A 19,468-nucleotide genomic window follows, 5' to 3' on the forward strand; every position below is an offset into this window, starting at 1 on the left:
CAGCAGCGCCGTGACGTAGATCAGCGATCCCCGGCCTCCGATTGGCAGAAGCCTATCCTATCAGGCGCAGGATGGATATCCGTCCTGCGCCACTCAGAGGGGAAGGGAGAGGGAGGGAGCGGGCGAGATGGCGGAGAACGCTGCGGAGGGGGGCTTTGAAGAGCCCCCCCCCCGCTAAGCAAATGCAGCCGGCGGCGATCAGACCCCCCCAGCAGGACATCCCCCTAGTGGGGAAAAAAGGGGGGTAGTCTGATCGCCCTGCTGCACTCCTGATCGGTGCTGCGGGCTGTAGAGCCCACGCAGCACCGATCACTGAAACATCCCCTGGTCGTCAAGTGGTTAAAGCCCATTAAGTCTATAAATGGAGGTTGAGTGGTTAAAGGCACTTCTACCCAAATCACACACCCCCAGCTGCAACTTCCTGCTCTGTAGCTATACCCACAGCTGCAACTTCCTGCTCTGTAGCCACACCCCCAATAGGGAGATATGTTCTCCCTCCAATCAATAAAAACCAATCTGAGAGATATTAGTGTAGATGGGTATGGCCCGATTGAGCACAAGCAAACAAATTTAATGTAATACAAAAAATTACTTTATTAGTCTACAAGTAAATCGTAAAAAAAAACATACACAATATATAAAAATCTGTACAGGGCCCTATCAACTACCCATCAACCCCTGCAGCCAGGGGTGCCTGTAGTCATTTTGTCACTCCAGGCGAGAAAACCTGTGGCGCCCCCCCCAAGCCCCTCCCCCCCAGGAAAATAATCATAATGCAGCATCGTTTCACCAGAAAATAATCATAATGCGGCAGTGTTTCATCAGAAAATAATAGTAATTATTGTAATTCAGAATCGTAATTCACCAGAAAATAATCGTAATGTGGCAGTGTTTCACCAGAAAATACACTTATTGCAGCAGCAGTTCACCGGAAAATATTCGTAAGGTGGCAGCGTTTCACCAGAAAATACACTTATTGCAGCAGCATTTCACCAGAAATTAATCATAGGGCAGCAGCGTTTCACCAGAAAATAATCATAATGGTGCAGCGTTGTCGGAAAATAATCGTAATGCGGAAGCGTTTCACCAGAAAATACACGTAATCCGAGCAGAGGGAAAGAGTAGAGAGGGAGAGGCAGCATAAGATGTAAGAGGGGGGTAGAGGAACAGAGAGGGGGAGGGATAGACAGCATAAGATGGAAGAGGGTGCAGAGAAACAGAGGGGAGAGGGAGAGACAGCATAAGATGGAAGAGGGGGCAGAGGAACAGAGAGGGGAGAGAAAGAGACAGCACAGCACTAAAGCACAGGTTTACAGCTTTACCAGCCTACAGCCTAACCAGCTTTCAAAGAAAACTCTAGTATCAAAAGAGCAGGGCACATTCTAGCAGTTATAACAGTACTGGGAGTCTGCACACAGGACAGGAAGTGTTCTTAGCAGCCTGCCTGCATACCTTCTCTTCTGCCTGTGCATGCAGCTGAGTCTCTGAGTCTGGAGCAGAAACTTCCCTTCTCCCGGGCTGTGTTGCTGTCTTGTGCGGGGGCCGGGCTCCAACACGGACACATCACATTCTTCTCTCTGTGACTGCATCAGTCCCCTGGCTGTCTCGCTCCAGTGTCTGTGTGCAGCCAGTGACACAGGTGGGGGGGTCAGACTGTCGGGGGCATAAGCTGGCTGGCCGCTGGCTCCTGGTTTGACTGGCATGGGGCGGAGTTAAAGGCTGGGCCACACGAGGTAAACACTTTACTTGTGTGGCTACTGAGAAGAAGGGGCACGGCTTTAAAGAAGGAGCCTGGCAGAGAAGAGCAGTATTGATTACTCTATTGGCTGGGGAGAAGTGGAGGTGGAGGCACTGCTGAGCACATGGTAGCGTGCCGAGCACCGGGGACTGAGTCGGGAGGTAATATAATATAAAAAAAAAAAACATGGTCACGGTAGCAGAGGCGGGGGAATGCGCCTCACCACCTCATGGCGCCCCAGGCAACCGCCTATACTTGCCTGGTGGGTGAGACGCCCCTGCCTGCAGCAAACCGACCTACCCACTCACCATTACTGATCAAGCAGAAAAATCAAATAACTGTCATGATCTGCTCTGCTGGCCTTGTTTCCCTGGATATTTGGATAGTTTCTTATGCAGCTTGAATAATGCAAGTCCGGGGGAAACAGGCCTTTTCTGTCAGCTCACTGCTGTGGATGGATTTGCATCCACTTGTCGTGCAAATTGCTTGCTGGCTTCCTTGGAGGGTTTTGAGTATAAATGTCATTTCCTCCCAGAATTCCTTGCTCGACATAGTTCCTCTGTGGGGAAACTTACCTTAGAGCCTCAGTATCTTGTTACTTTTCTCTAGTATATTTAATTCTTGGGGAGTGCTCCTTGCATTCCTATTTAGTGCAGTCAGGTTTGTGTTATAATTTGTACTGCCTATTCTGTCTTGTCCTTGCGATTGCACTGTCGCCAGCGGTTGGTGGTAGTGAATCGTTCTGTCCTGAACATAGATCGCATTCGCCCTAGCGTTAGAGGTGGTGGATCTTTCTAGTCTGAATCTTGGAGTATAACCTCGGCTACAGTTGCTACTGGTTACTCCTTCTGTCTGTCTTGTTGTGCGGATCGCACTCGCTCTTGCGCAAGAGCAGTGGATCCTTTCAGTCCTGTTCCTGTGTACGGATCGCACTCGCTCTTGCGGAAGAGTAGTGGATCCTATCCAACCTGTTCCTGTAGTCTGTTTGTCTGTCGGTCTGGAGCAAACGCTTGCTGTTGCCTGAGGTAAGGCAACCGATTAGCAACCGTTTCTGTTATTTGTTTGTTTGTGTTTTCTGTGTTCATTTGTTAGTCAGGGTTGGCGTGTTTTGTCTCTGTTGCGCTTATCATGCGGAGACCGTGCCATTAACGTGTTTTGTCGCTGTTGCGCTTCTCATGCGGCGACCGCGCTTAGCTAGTGCGTTTGTTATTTTCCTTGGCGATCTGATTGTAATTATTTGCTGTGTCTTTCTTACTACACCTATGTTCTGTCTTTACTCAGTCTTGTGTCTCTGTTACAATCGCCTCTCCTGCGATTGGTGTTCACACTCTGGCCTGTTCTGGTGTGAAGTGTCTACCGTCGCTGGGAGGCGACTAGATTGGTAGGCATTCACATAGTCTCTTTCTGTTCCAGTTCTCTTCTGTCTTGCTGTCTTGTTTCTGTTTGCTCTGTTCTGTCTCAAGTCGTGCAATTCCAATCTGACATCTGTGGATGTGCAAAGACTTTGTTTCTCTGTGCTCCACAGCACCACCTGCTGGTTGGAATTCCTCTCCACAAATATATACATCTATCTAATGGGTACTCTAATTCCGTGATTGTGGAGATTCTCCTCTGCTCAGCGCACACGGTGTGCGCTGACTCTGGAAATCTACCTCAGATCATTACAATAACTGATTGAAGTCCCATAGTCTGTTAGTACTAGTCAGAATATTGCTGCCACCCATTACTTAGTACAATTCAATGTCCATCTGTAAGGATCCCTCCTGTAGCATATTCTGTCCGTTGCAGTGGAGCTGCAAACGGACAGTTCTGGCTTATCTGCTTGCATTCGGTTGTGCATTTGCAATGGGTCTCATTGTCATTTGCAATCGCTCTGCAGTTCTGGGCAGCTCAGGATGCTGTCATCATTCCACCAATTGCTTGTTGCAGCTGAGCTGCGGCCAGATAGCCCTGGATTTCCTGCATGCATGTTTCTGCATGTATTTCTTATGGGGGTCCTTTGCATTCACAGCCATCTAGCAAATGGTAATCAACTGAGTAATTACCATTCAGCTGTGTAGAGATTTGCATATCTGCATCCATTGGCTGATGCCAGCATAAAAGTCTGCCTCCCATTTCTTACCTCGCCCGTCATAGTGGTCACTACGCTGATCTACTGGGCACCTTGTTACTCTGTATAGTTCTGTTATTGTAGTTCTATTGACCTTATTACTTGTGCTTTAGCTAGTTCTTGATAAATATATATGCAGACTTGCTAATATATATTTATCCGTCAGTTGAGCTGTTTGTTATTTTTCTTATCATTGTGTATTGCCTAGTTCCATGCTTAATGACAAGACAAGACAAGACAAATAACATTTATATTGCGCTTTTCTCCTTGCGGACTCAGAGCGCTAGAGCAGAGCAGCAGCCACTAGGGCGCGCTCTATTGGCAGTAGCAGTGTAAGGGAGACTTGCCAAAGGTCTCCTACTGAATTAGTGCTGGCTTACTGAACAGGCAGAGCCAAGATTCGAACCCTGGTCTCCTGTGTCAGAGGCAGAGCCCTTAACCATTACACCATCCGCCAACTTGATGGATGTTCGCTGCATCTGCGGTGGATCAGTGAAGTCCATTATCCAGATAGCTTGGATTCTGCCATCACCACGTTGGTGACTGGTAGTATTCCTGCTACTCTAGTTTCTGGGAACGTAACTATAGGCTGCAGTTGCTATTGGTTACGTTCTATCCTATAGTCTTGCCTGGGTGGATGCTTGCTGGTGACTGTTGTTAGCCAGCTTGCCCTGCTTCTGTGGACGTGACTGTGAGCTGCGGTTGCTACTAGTTACGCTCCAATCTATAGTCTTGTCTTGTACCTGTCTGAATACTTGCTATCGCTAAGGCAGCACAGTGCGAACTAAGGCAGCGCAACATCGCACTGCGCTGCCATTGTGTTTTATTGGTAGCGATATCGGAAGCCCAGAGCTGCAGTTGCTCTGGGCAGCCGGTGTAACCTCTTCCATTATCCAGCTCTTAGCCTTGTTGTACTGGGTGGTCAGAAAGTATGACCCCCCAGCATTACACCATCCTTGTAAAGGAACATTCAATCAATTCAGGGTATGTACAATGAAACAATTCTTAGAGTTTGCATGGAAATTAGAGACAGTCCATGTATGAATGTTGGCATTCAAGTTCTTCTATATATTGAGATTACTCTATTTTCAACAACTGCAAACAGCAATGATGAACAGTCAATGTGTAATTGAAGCAAACTGCACCCAGGCAAACAATAAAGGAAGGGAAGAATGCACTATAGGCAAATGCAACACGGTGCTGTATGCAATCAAACTGGCTCATCTGTAGAGAGCCAATGGAAAGGACACAGCATTACCTGTTGGGTTCTGTTGGGGTATCCGCATCTGTAGTTGTGCATGTCCTTGGCGGCTTTAGAGCCCTAGAATAAAACAATAATGACACCATATGAGCAATAGTCACTAGTTACAAACATGAGAAATACACAATTAGCAGAGAGGTCCACACGGATCTATCAGATGTGCTCGTGGATTATCTGCTTATGCAGTTGTGGCCATAAGTCCATCATATTGATATTAAAATGAGCAGAACGTTTTCTGGTGCAACCAATTCAAGCCATGTTGTAGTAGATTTGTTGGAGTGTTTGGGATTAATGTCCTGTTGCAAGACCAAATTTTGGCCAGGTTTTAGCAGTCACATAGATTTCCTCACATCTGACTCTAGAAGGCTTTTGTACATCCAGGAGTTCTTGGTCAACTCAATGACTGCAAGGTGCCTGGGTCCTGTGGCTGCAAAAGAATCCCAGATCATCCCTCTTGCACCACCATCCTTCACAGTTGGTGCAAGGTGTTTACTAAAAACCAAAACACAGCATACAGTACAAACTTGTCCAAATATTATCGCCAGGTGTGCTCACCTTGGTCTTGCCTGTCCAAACAATACTGTTGCAGATGTCGTGATTCATTCAGATGCAACGTTACATACGTAAATTGTGCTGCTATGTACTGTTTGCCAAAGTTAGGATACAAAAAAATATGACTAACTTTTGGCCACTTCTGTATCTCACCACCTTCCAAAGGCATTATTTTTTCACTGACCCATTAAACAGAAATAATGCACAGAGGCAGAGACAAGCAGAGTAATCAGTCTACAAAATTGTTTTATGTATTTCCATAAAGAGAACCTGAGGAGGATATATAATAATAACAATTTGATACTTACCTATTAATAGGGGAAGTCTCTGGATCATCCAGAGTCTTCCCATTTCCTCCTGGAGACCACTGTTGGTTTTTAAAATCGTGACTGCACTACTCTGCCTATAAGCAACTTTGATGTACTGCGCAGGCATGGCCGTACTCACTCAGGTGCAATACAGCCATGCAAGTACAGGGCGGGGAGTGTGGCCACGAGAACAAGCTCTTGTCAGCAGGGCTGGATTTAAGGCAAGGCCACATAGGCCATGGCCTAGGGCACCACAGGATCAAGGGTGGGTGGGCAGCAGGCTATACTGGGGTGGGGGGCAGGAAGGGTCACCTGGCTACCTTTACTGGAGGGAGGGGGGTCATCAGGCTCTCTATACATAAGGGGGAGGGTCATCTGGCTTCTTATACTAAAGGGAAGGGGAGGGGTCATTAGTCTACCTATACTGTAGGGAAGAGGGTGGGGTCATCAGGCTATCAAAACTGGAGGAGGGGGGAATGGTTATCTGGCTACCTGTACTAGAGGTGAGGGTCATCTGGCTGCCTATACTAGAGGGAAGGGTCAACGGGCTACTAGAGGGGGGCAGCTGCTGACAGTGGCCTTGGGCGGTAAAGAGTACAAATCCGTCCCTGCTTGTCAGATATGTTCTGGTGGTCCACACCTGGCAAAAGTGGGGGCGCCTGATTGGCAGTGACAGCATCGCAGGCGCCGGGGCTCGTGCCCACTATGCAATGCCGCAATTTACATTACCGCAAGCGCCTGCAATGCTGTCACTGCTGCTAAGGTTAAGGTTTGGAGGAGTAGGTTTTGGGGGGTACTGTTAGGCATGGGGGGAGGGTCTTAGGATTAGGCACCAGGGGGAGGGGATCTTAGTTTTAGGCACAATGGGGAGAGTCTTTGGTTTAGGCACCACCAGGGGGATCTTAGGGTTAGGCACCACCAGGGGGATCTTAGGGCTAGGCACCACCAGGGGGATCTTAGGGCTAGGCACCACCAGGGGGATCTTTGGGTTAGGCACCACCAAGGTGATCTTAGGGTTAGGCACCACCAGGGGGATCTTTGGGTTAGGCACTACCAGGGGTGATCTTAGGGCTAGGCACCACCAGAGTGATCTTAGGGATAGGCACCACCAGGGGAATCTTAGGGTTAGGCACCACCATGGAGATCTTAGGGTTAGGCACCACTAGGGAGATCTTAGGGTTAGGCACCACCAGGGGGATCTTAGGGTTAGGCACCACCAGGGGGATCTTAGGGTTAGGCACCACCAGGGGGATCTTAGGGCTAGGCATCGGGAGAGGGAGGGTTCTGTGTGAGAGTAGGGTTAGGTTCTGTGTGAGAGTAGGGTAGGGTTTAGGTGGCCTTGGCAAAAATCCGGCCCTGAGTATGGTCCTTCTATACTCTCTACTGTTCCTAAATGTTCACATTTTGGAATAAACTATCAACTGAGGATGGGCATAAAGTAAAGAGTCAAATAAACACTTATTTATTAGGTATATATCTGTACATCAATCCTGAAAGAGGGACAAATAAGGTAGAAAGATGGACAGAGGAATTTGGTCCCCAAAAAGCAGCCACTTGGAAGCTATACAGGGGTGGTTTAACTCTAATTCACTCAAAATTTTGCCCCCCCCCCCCCCCCAAAGTTTTAAATAAAAATGTAAAAATCTGAAGCCACCTAAAGTACGCCTGAACTGAGAAGGATATGGAGGCTGCCATATTTATTTAAAGAGAACCTGAACTGAAAATGAAAAGTCAAAATAACCATACACAGGTCATACTTACCTCCTGTGTAGTCCACACGTAAATCTCTTTCTCCTCCTCTCCTGCTTCCTGTTTGTCCACTGTGATCAATGGAATTCTCTGTCCTCCATTTTGAAAATGGTCATTACCCCATAACAGCTTCCTGGTCAGCACTCTTTTAAACTGTAATATCACCCACTTGAGCCATAGGGAAACATGGACATTACCTTGCACATTCAGTTGTAACTGACAGCAGCTGATATATAACTGACAGCAACGACTATATTTCAGTTCTGGCAAAATCGTGTCAGAACTGGAAGGGATCACTGTAAGAAGAAAATGGTGAGCTTCTGAGAGGAACTGATGGTGAGGTAAATATGTAATATTCATTTGCAGCTACGTCATGTGCTTATTTTAAATACCGTATTTTTCGGAATATAAGACGCACTTTTTCTTCCCCAAAACTGGGGGTAAAAAGTGGGTGCGTCTTATATTCCAAAGGTACGGTATTTTTGCCCCATAACATACTTACCGGATCCTGCCGCCGCGATCCTCGCCTCCTTCGTCTGTCCGCCGTCATCCAATGTCGCAGCAGCAGTCATCAGAGGGTCCAGCAATCCCATCCAGTATCCCCGCTCTTTAAGTGTCCAAGTCGCCGGCTCCTGTTCACTGCAGCCATGCTTGTATGCAGGCTCGCGGTGATCACCCGGTGATTACGCGCTGCTGGGGCCGCCTTCCTCCATAGTTACGGCGTCCTCTTCTTAGATACAGTGACCCCTTCTGTGTGACGAGCGGCGCATGTGCGCCGGGGTCACGCATGACGTCAGGCGCACGTGCGCCGCTCGTCACGCAGAAGGGGGCACTGTAACTAAGAAGAGGACGCCGTAACTATGGAGGAAGGCGGCCCCGGCAGCGCGTAATCACCGCGTGATCACCGCGAGCCTGCATACAAGCATGGCTGCAGTGAAGAGAAGCCGGCGACTTGGACACTTAAAGAGCGGGGATACTGGATGGGATTGCTGGACCCGCTGATGAAACCTAATGGGACCCTCAGATGACGGCTGCTGCGACTCTCGGGTGATGACAGGCAGATGGAGGAGGGGAGGATCGCGGCGACAGGATCAGGTGAGATGCAGCAGGGGTGTAGTGTAGTGTAGTTTGGGTTGGCTGGAGGGGTTACTTAGTGAAGTGTAGTGTAGTTTAATTTGGCTGCAGGTGTTAGTGAGGGAAGTGTAGTATACTGTAGTGTAGTGTAGTTGTTGTAGTAGGGGTTAGTGAAGTAATGTGTAGTTGATGGGGGCAGCAGGGGTAAGGGAAGTGTAGTGTAGCAGGTGTTAGTATAGATGGGCAGTGTAGCTTAGATAAAGACAGTTTTTGGGGAGTTAGAGGTCCATAAGAAGCCCCTGCACCATAGACGCACCTAGGTTTAGTTTATTTTTTTTTCCTGATTTTTGCCCTCTAAATCTAGGTGCGTCTTATATGCCGGAGCGTCTTATATTCCGAAAAATACGGTAATTTTACTCAGTACAGGTTCCCTTTAAACCCCCCCCCCCCCCCCTGCCGTTACAATTATTTTGGCAGGGGGGCAGCGCAGCAGTTTATTTATTTATTTTTTTAAATCATGTAGCTAGCCTAGGATAGCCGCTGAGCAGCGGCATCCCCCCACCCCCTCCGGTCTGAACGGGATTTTCATTAGGGCTTCCCCCGGGCGCGATGACGTCATCAACGTCGTGAAGTCAGAGGGAGTCCCGATCCAATCCTCAGCGCTGCCTGCCACTGATTGGCCAGGCTGCGCAGGGGTCTCGGGGGGGGGGGGGGGGGTGGTCACCCTCTAACACGGCGAGCGGCTGAGAACCAGCGGCGAGCGGTGAGTTCACGCAGCTGGCAAATTGCTAGCTGCGTGCACCAAAAAAAAAAAAAATTATGTAAATCGCCCCAGCGGGACCTGAGCGATCGTCCGCTGCAGCTTACCCTGAACACAGTTCGGGATAACCGGCAAGGAGGTTAAACAATACCAGTTGCTTGGCAGTCCTGCTAATTTATTTTCTTCAGTAGTGTCCTAATCACACACCTGAAAGCATGCAGCTAATCCAGTCACACTTCAGTCAGAGCACCTGATCTGCAAGCTTGTTCAGGGTCTGTGGCTAAAAGTATTGGAAGCAGAGGATTAGCAGGACAGACAGGCAACCTATTTAAAAGGAAATGAATATGGCAGCCTCCACATCCCTCTCCCTTCAGGTGTCCTTTCAGCTTTACAAACTAGTACTAGGGAGACATTAAAGCGGACTCAAACCAAACTTTTTTTTAAGTTCAAAATATTTAGTTGCACCTCTCTGACACATACAAAGATAAATAAACACTCCTTCAAGCCTATGAGCATTTCAGTGCATGCTTTACACCCTTCTCTTTTCATAACTAGGGTTATACAGGTGGCAGCCATTAGCAATTCCTCCTTTGCTGGACACTATCTACTCCTTCAGTTTGCCGGATTCTGTCCCGGCAATATGAAAGGAAGGGAGGGGTTCCTCCAATAAATGTAAAATATTGTATATTTGTCATCATGCAGCTGAAAAAAGGCTGCTATTTATTGTTCTAATTTAGAAAATAGATTTTATTTCTGAAATCGTGTATTTTTAATTTGGGTCCACTTTAAGGGCTTGATTCACAAAGCAGTGCTAACTGTTAGCACACCTGTGAAAACCCCCTTAGCACGTCTAAACAAGCTTATCGCGCATAAAACTTTACGCGCGCAAAACTTTACGCGCGTACTGCACAGAGCGCAGGGCGCTCCGCGCGAAGTGCCCATTAGAGCCTATGGGACTTAGCGCACGTAAAACTTTGCGCGCGTAAAACTTTGCGCGCGCAAAGTTAGCGCGCGATCTGATTGAGAAATCCGGTGCTAACCTACTTAGCACCCTGGTTAGCGTGTCTAAAGACTTTAGACATGCTAAGTAGGTTAGCACCGCTTTGTGAATCAAGCCCTATAACTTCTTCGATAATAATTTCTGGGTGGGGTGGTGGAATAGCGCCTTAGGAGATTCATACGCTACATTTAGAGTAGACATAACAGGTGACATTTGAAACAGAAAGTGAACATTGTATCAGTAAGGGTGAGGCACATTCCTCTGATAACTAAGGGATGAGTGTTGTTTTCTTGTAAAGACCTGAATATAGAGGGAAGTGGAGATGTTGCTGAACTCTTCTGGACAGGCTAGATGTTATAACTGAGAGCACACGGTACACAATACTGAGGGGCAGTCAGGCCCGCCATCACAGGGGAACTGGGCCGAGGATGGGCTCTCAAAATTGGAAAAGTTCCATGTTAAGATTTTCGCATCAGAATTCGGCTGAATAAAATCACAAAAATTAGAAATTTCTTTTTGCGTTTGAGTACCGTGTTCCATACTGTTGATGCGAAAATTGGGTTCTGAAACAAGAGTTTTCAGCTTAACTACTCTAAGACGGCTCCACGTAAATGGGCGTGGCTGCGGCGGCAGCCCCAGGACCGCCTAACGCCAATTGGCGTCAGGTCCTGGAGCCGGCTACTGAAGGAGATCGCGCGCAGGGTGCACACGCATCTCCTTCTCGGGGGGTGGAGCTCCGCCCCGTCTTCAGTCTCCGAGCGCTATTGCCGCTCGGGAGACTGTTAGACGGCATGATCTCCGTCTATTTACACAGTGCATCGCTGCGATCAGCAGCAGCGCTGTACTGGGGACAGCCGTGTGACACGGCTGCCCACCTGGCGGACAAGAGAGCGATCATCTCTCATAGGAAGAAGCCTATGACAGCCGATTGCCGTGATTGGCCGGCTGGGGGGAGGGAGGGGATTAAGAAAAAAAAAGAGAAATAGTAAAACATATTACAAAACAACAACATAAATATTTATTTTTTTTAAAAATAAACACAAGGGGGGGCGATCAGTCCCCACCAACAGAGAGCTCTTTTGGTGGGGAGAAAAGGGGGGGGGGGGATCACTTGTGTGCTGTGTTGGCCTTAAAGCTTCAGTGGCCAATTAAGTAAAAAACAGCCTGGTCTTTAGGGAGGGGGGGGGGGGGGGGGGTTACCACTGTGGTCCTCAAGTGGTTAAAGTGATGTCAACAAAATGGCTGCTGGGGATTCCCTGGTCCCTGGAGGCCACACTAAAGTGGCAGAACGAGTGTTTTTTCATGAATGGAGGTCCAGGGGATCAGGTAATCCCCTGTCCTGGTCCCCAGGACTCCTGATCCATGTGGAAAAACGCTGGTTCTGCCACTCTTAAGGCCTCTTGCACACTACATGCGATTCCAATTTTTTTATACAATCCAATTTTTGATTCCGATAAAAAAAAAAAAAAAGTAGCAGCATGCAGTCCCTTTTTTTTGTAATCGGAATCAAAAATTGAATTGTTTAAAAAAATCGGAATCACATGTAGTGTGCAAGAGGCCTAATGTGGCCTCCAAGGACCAGGGATTTCCCAGGGGCCATCTTGTTATTGTCGCTGTTTGCCGAAAATTCTTGTTACAGAAGCCAATTTTCACTTTCCTCGCCATTAAGTTAAGGCTGTGTTTGCTGGAAATTCTGAAGCCAATTTTCATATCAGCAGAACTATGGACCACATTGACTTAAAAACCATCACGAGCCATTCAGTGGCCATCATTTGTGCACCACCATGAATTTCATAACATAGATGTAGACATTGAGGTCTCATAGAAGGAGAGCAGCCACTAGCCATCAGTTTACTGAAAAGTATGTAAGGTAAATGACAGGCCCATCATAGCAGGCTTAATGAGGATGGATGGTGGGAGTGTCATGGATTTAAATACTTACCTGTTCTGGCATCATCCCTCCTGGCAGGTGATTGCTCCCCCCCCCCAACTTGTGATTTTTCTTTCCTCAAAATCACTACTGCGGCGCTAGACATGCCCACTTGTGTTGTTGTGACCCGCCCCCAGCTCATCAGCCGCATGGGGGCGGGCCTTGGCAATCCAGGCGGAGGTTTTCAAAGAGCTTTCGCAGACTTCAGAAACATGGGCACGACTGCATTGAGGAGGGGGCAGAGCATTACCTGTGACCCAAAGACAGGACAGGTAAGTATTTAAACCAGCCACCCCCCTCTGTTCTCATTAAGACGTGACAGGCTCTGTAAATTTTAATCTTAGGTACTCTGTGTATGCTGTATGTCCAGAAACTGGCCCATGCGATTAGACAAAATATTATAAACTAAAGTTAAGACATTCTATTATTTATCATTTTATCTCTTTATGCAATTATTTTTAAGGAAGCGATGCTGATGCTGAGATCTGGAAAATTACCATAAAAAGGGTATTCTGAATCATGTATTACATTCTACTCTGTCACTACAGGGCCTCTTTAAAGTGGATCTGAGATAAACTTTTACTCATTGCATAATTGTGTTCCTTTCATATGGTTTATAGGGCATTCCTCAAGCCAAATATTTTTTTTTGTTTTATTTTAATACTCTAATTCCCTATAAACTAAACAAGCCTCGCCCACAGCTCCTTTTGTGCCCTGGCACTGTAGCAAGGGCTTATGGGATCTCAGTCTGGGCAGGATGAGGAGGCGGTTACTAGCCAGAGGGGAGGAGGGAGGAGGAGAGGGGACTGAATTTACACACAGGCAAGCTGATAGCATCTCCAGCCGTCAGCCTGTGACAATGTGACAAACAGAGCATGGCTTCACTCATTGTATCACAGGAATAAATAATCATTGACTTTTGAAGCTGTTTGCAGCTAGATATGCTGTGCAAAGTATCTAAACTTTAGATAAGATATATATATATATATAGACAAGTTACATGTTATAGATAGTTTTTCATCTCAGATCCGCTTTAAGGGAATAGAATACTGCTAAAGCTTTTACCTGTGAATCTTCTGACAAACACCTCCTGACTCTGCTGTAACAACTATGCGCATTTGTGAACATGTATGTGGTTGATGAACATGTATGTGGTTGTCACTGTCGGTGACTGATATGAGACAGTTGTGAGGTGGTAGCAGCACTGCTTCTTATGTTTGCCTTGGTTTCTTCTAAATATTATGGTTTCCTTTGCTCTAACACCCCAAAACCATAATGGTAAGTTAACTTCTATCCCCTAAAATCTGTCCTCAGACAATCTGACCTCAGTGACATGACTATGTACTCTGTAAAGTGCTGCAGAAGATGTCACTGCAGAAGATGTCACTGCTATATAAATACGTAATAATAATATGGTAGAACATTAGGCTATTACTGTGGTAGGATTAGATTCTGAGCTCCTCTGAGAATAGTCAGTGGCATGACTATGTACTCTGTAAAGTGCTGCAGAAGATGTCAGAGCTATATAAATACATAATAATAATATGGTAGGATTAGACTGTGAGCTCCTCTGAGGACAGTCAGTGACATGACTATGTGCTCTGTACAGTGCTGCAGAAGATGTCATAATAATAATATGGTAGGACATTAGACTAGGACTACGGTAGGATTAGATTGTGAGCTCCTCTGAGGTCAGTCAGTGATATAACTATGTACTCTGTAAAGTGCTGCAGAAGATGTCAGTGCTATATACATACACAATAATAATATGGTAGGACATTAGACTGACTTTGGTAGGATTATGCTGGGCATACATGGCATCGAGGGGAGGATTATCAATCGAGCCTAATGGCTCGATTGCTAATATCCGACATGTCCGATCACCGCGGGGGAGGGGACGAGTGGGAATCGATCCGTGCGCACGCAGGGACGCGGCGGGGGTCGATCTGGCGGCTAATCGGCCGCTGGATCGACCCGTGTATGCCCAGCATTAGATTGTGAGCTCCTCTGAGGACAGTCAGTGACATGACTATGTACGCTGTAAAGTGCTGCAGAAGATGTCAGTTCTATATAAATACATATAAACTACTCCTTACAGCTCAGCAGAGCAGTGTGTACACAGGCATATGCTGCACACAGAATGGGCTTGATTCACAAGGCGGTGCTAACTGTTTAGCACGGGTGTGTTAAACAGTTAGCACATGAAGTGCCGTTCGCGGACTTTTGCGCGCGCAAAGTGCCGCGATTCGCGCGATCACGGACTTTTGCGCGTGCAATTCGCGGCAAATTGCGCGCGCAAAAGTCCGCAATCGTGCGAATTGCGGCACTTTGCGCGCGCAAAAGTCCGCGAACGGCACTTCATGCGCTAACTGTTTAACACACCCGTGCTAAACAGCACCGCTTTGTGAATCAAGCCCAATATCTGCAATCCACACTGCAGTGTAAAGGTTTAGTATAGATGAGTACCTTGCACTGTGTGTCTCCTCTGCTTGTGGCGGGCTGGTCATCGTCCTCCCAGGTAGAGTCGTAGTCTGGACTCCATTCCTTGGCTTCTTGGGACATACTGCTGGCCTGGGACAATTCAGAGAGAGAAAGTGAAAGCTAGAGAGTGCAGAGAAGGCAGAGAGGAAGTGTACACAGACCTCCTCCCTCCTGCACCCTGTATGGGGCTGGCTGTACTGAGGCATCTCCAGCTGCAGATCGGAGGAGATCACAAGCTACTAGAGATGGGAAGTCCGGATCTTTTCAAGGATTCGGATGATTCGAATCGGATCATTGAAAAGATCCGGATCTTTGAACCAAATCTCGAATCATTTTACTAGGGAAGCATTCTGGGGGTGAAATGACTAGCAGGACAGGACTTTCCCTGCAGTGGACAGAGAAGGGGAGGGGGGAATTTCCTTATCAGTGAGGGTCACACTGTAGTCACTTCCTGTCTGAGTCAGGAATGAGTCAGCCACTTACATACCTGATATTTAACTCTTTCAGGCAGAGAAAGAAAAAAAAGAACACAGCATAGTTATTTGTGTGCTAGGCACTGTACACAGGGGCGTAGCAATAGGGGGTGCAGAGGTAGCGACCGCATCGGGGCCCTTGGGCCAGAGGGGCCCCGAAGGGCCCTCCCTCAACTACAGTATTAGCTCTGTATTGGCCCTGTGCTCATAATAATCACTTCTATAGATACTTTGAATAGTAGTAATCATTAACACACTGTTCCCCATCCCCCTCTTGCACCCCTGACACTGAAGTTGCCATTGGCAGGTTTTGGTGCGCCGTATCAATTGTTATGTATAGAGTGCTTGGGGGAGGGGGGGCCCATAGTAAAACTTGCATCGGGGCCCTCAGCTCCTTAGCTACGCCACTGACTGTACATACCCATGTCTATCTTATCATGTCACTTGTCAGTTCGGGTATCCTTTAAGGAGACACTGACCCTGATATTCAAACGTTCTCTTGAGCTATTTCACCCTAAAATGTACCCAAAGACGAGGCAGTATAAAAAAACAAAAAGAGAAAAGAGATACTTGCCTAAGAAGCGGGAAGCCTCTGTATTCTGCAGAGGCGTCCCACATCCTCCTGGCCAGGGCTGTGGAGTCGGACTCAGGAAAAAGATAAATATATATATATATATATATATATATATATATATATATATATATATATATATATATATACAGTAATAGCTGTGCTTAGTCCACAAAAATGAAATAAACCAATCTAAAAACACGTTACTTGTGCTGCTGCAATAAAGCAGTCACTGTATTTTTAACCACTTCCCAACTGAGGGGTTTTACCCCCTGACCACCAGAGCAATTTTCACCTTTCAGCGCTCCTTCCATTCATTCGTCTATAATTTTATCATTACTTATCGCAATGAAATGAACTATATCTTGTTTTTTTCGCCACCAATTAGGCTTTCTTTAGGTGGGACATTATGCCAAGAATAATTTTACAATTATTACAGAAATACTGCGCCTGCTCAGTACAGCCCGGAGGACGTCCGATGACGTCAGCGCGCCCGCGTGGGACGCAGAAGAGCCCGTCCGTGGAGCGCAGAAGAGCCCGACCTGGCAGCCAGCCTGGCCAGGTCGGGTCGGCCACCGAAGACGACCGGAAGCCTCTGGAGCGGCGGCGAGGTCACCTCCTGCCTGCCACGGGCTGGAGGAAGCCCCGGGTAAGTGGATATGGATTTTTATTTTTTTCAACGTTTCCCTGAACCTTCCCTTTAAGTACAAAAAACAAACTCAGAGTCTGACATAACAAACTCAGAGTCTGAGACAGGGGAGGATTCCCTTGAAGTGGAGAGTCATCCACTGCAGTGAGAATAATCTGTCTGTCTAAGGGGAGCAGGGGAATCCCCAATTTCTTAACAAAATCATAATCTATAGAATTAGCTGCTGAACCCGAGTCTATAAATGCCTGGGTAGACTGGACTTGATCTTCCCAGGAAATAGAACAAGGGAGTAGTAACCGATTATCAAGTAGAGGTAACACTGGCTCGCCTAGGGTAGTGCCTCTAGCTACTCCTAGGCGGCAGAGTTTTCTGCCTTCTTAGGACAGTTCAGTACTATATGGCCTTTTTTCTGCACAATATAGACAGAGCCCCTCAGACCGTCTCCGATTTTTCTCGACCTCTGACAATTTAAGAAGAGAAGGAGTAGGAGAGGTGACGGGAACGGACCTCACTGAGTGTCTACCACGAGCTTGCCTTTGGTAACGAATACGGCGATCTATTCTTACTGCTAGTGAGATCACATCTTCACAGTGGCGTTCCTATCGTTGGGCGCAGGGGGGCGTGGCGCACCGGGTGACTGACAGGCAAGGGGGTGTCGCCAAGCCCCCCTGTCCCCTACAGCAGCAGAACAAGGAGAAAAGAAGCGCTAGAAGGAGGGGCGTGGAGGCAGCGTCGGGGAGGGGGGCCAGAACCCCCCCACTCCCTCACCCCTCTTTCTGCCATCTTCTCCTCCAGAATAGCGGCGGCAAAGAGGCGAGGCGGGCGGAGGATTACTCACCTAACTTCCGCGTTCCAAGCGCTGGAGCGCAGCGTCTCCTCGTAACAGGTCTCCGCCTTCAATGACGCCCACTGTGCTTCCTGATTGGTGGAAGCACAGTGGGCGGTATTGAAGGCAGAGACCTGTGACGATGGGGACGCTGCGCTCCAGTGATTGGAACGCAGAAATTAGGTGAGTAATCCTCCGCCCGCCTAGCCTCTTTGCCGCTGCTATTCTGGAGGGGAAGATAGCAGACGGAGGGGTCCTAGGTGAGGGAGTGGGGGGGTTCTGGCCCCCCTCCCCGCCGCTGCCTCCACGCCCCTCCTTCTAGTGCTTCTTTTCCTCCTGGAGCAACTACAGTGGGGGCAACTACTCTGGCCAAACTGGGAGCAACTACGCTGGCTAAACTGGGGGCAACTACGCTGGCTAAACTGGTGGCAACTACTCTAGCCACACTGGGGGCAACTACGCTGCTAAACTGGGGGCAATTACTCTGGCCACACTGGGGGCAACTACTCTGGCCACACTGGGGGCAAGTACGCTGGCTAATCTGGGGGCAACTACTCTGGCCAAAGTGGGGGCAACTACTCTGGCCAAAGTGGGGGCAGCTAGACTGGGGGCAACTACTTTGGCCACACTGGGGGCAAATACGCTGGCTAAACTGGGGGCAACTACTCTGGCCACACTGGGGGCAACTATACTGGCTAAACTGGGGGCAACTACTCTGGCCACACTGGGGGCAACTACGCTGGCCAAAATGGGGGCAACTACGCTGGCTAAACTGATGCAAACTCCTCTGGCCACACTGGGGGCAAGTACGCTGGCTAAACTGGGGGCAACTACTCTGGCCACACTGGGGGTAGCTACAGTGGGGGCAACTACGCTGGCTAAACTGGGGACAACTACGCTGGCTAAACTGGGGGCAACTACTCTGGCCACACTGGGGGCAGCTACTCTGGCCACACTGGGGGTAGCTACACTGGGGGCAACTACGCTTGCCATACTGGGGGCAACTATGCCGGCTACACTGGGGGCAACTATACTACCTACACTGGGGGCAACTATATTACCTATACTGGGAACAACTATATTACCTATACTGGGGGCAACTATAATAGTTAACTATACTGGGGCAACTATACTACGGACAACTATACTACCTATACTGGGGTGGGGGCAACTATAATAGCTACCTATACTGGGGGCAAACTTTATTACATATACTGGGGCAACTATATTACGTATACTAGGAGCACCTATACCTGGCATTACCTGCCGTGGCACGCGTAGTTTGCCGAACTTGCTCCTTTTTTTGAGGGGGGGGGGGTCTTATAATACCCAGCACCGGGTGTCAAACACCCTAGGTACGCCACTGCATCATCAACAGTCTTGGGTTCAGGATGACTTAGCATTACATCTACAACAGAGTTGGATAATCCTGATTAGAGATGTAGCGAACGGTTCGCCGGCGAACGGTTCCAGGCGAACATTGGGGGTTCGCGTTCGCCTGCGCCAGGCGAACCTTTGCGTAAGTTCGATTCGCCCCATAATGCACTATGAGGGTCAACTTTGACCCTCTGCATCACAGTCAGCAGGCACATTGTAGCCATTCAGGCTACAGTAAGCCCTGGAGCCCCACCCCCCCTTATATAAGGCAGGGTCCAGCGGCCATTACACTCACTCGTGTGCCTGCTATTAGACAGACTAGGGCGAGCTGCTGCAGACTTGTTCTTCTAGGGACAGATTAGTTAGGTTCTTGGCTGCTTAGTTTGCTCCTGGCTGATTGTTATTGCTTTTATAGCAACCAGCAACAGCTCTTGTCAGAGCTCATCCTGTACTTTATTTTTTTTACTGTGTGTCAAACTGACACTTTTGTTGCATGCACAGCCTTGCTAATTGATAGTGTGTGTGTGCCACTGCCAGCAGCCCAGCACATTCAGTGACTGACTACCTGTGTGTGTGGCAGGGAGCTGCACATTGTACTACCCAGTACTG

At 48.1% G+C, this 19,468-nt stretch overlaps 1 protein-coding gene across 2 annotated transcripts in view; it reads right to left on the reverse strand.

Annotated features, from left to right (window-relative positions):
- Positions 1-19,468, reverse strand: part of LOC137540714 (opioid growth factor receptor-like) — a 376,839-nt gene that overhangs the window by 30,939 nt on the left and 326,432 nt on the right. For both annotated transcript variants that reach the window (XM_068261839.1, XM_068261838.1), the window contains exons 2-3: positions 14,949-15,053; positions 5,107-5,169 (exon numbers count right to left, since the gene is read on the reverse strand). In XM_068261839.1, the coding sequence (XP_068117940.1) occupies positions 5,107-5,169; positions 14,949-15,053 (168 nt within the window). The remainder of the gene's footprint in view (positions 1-5,106; positions 5,170-14,948; positions 15,054-19,468) is intronic.

This window comes from Hyperolius riggenbachi, chromosome 12 (assembly GCF_040937935.1).
Source record: "Hyperolius riggenbachi isolate aHypRig1 chromosome 12, aHypRig1.pri, whole genome shotgun sequence".
NCBI classification, from domain to species: Eukaryota; Metazoa; Chordata; class Amphibia; order Anura; family Hyperoliidae; genus Hyperolius; species Hyperolius riggenbachi.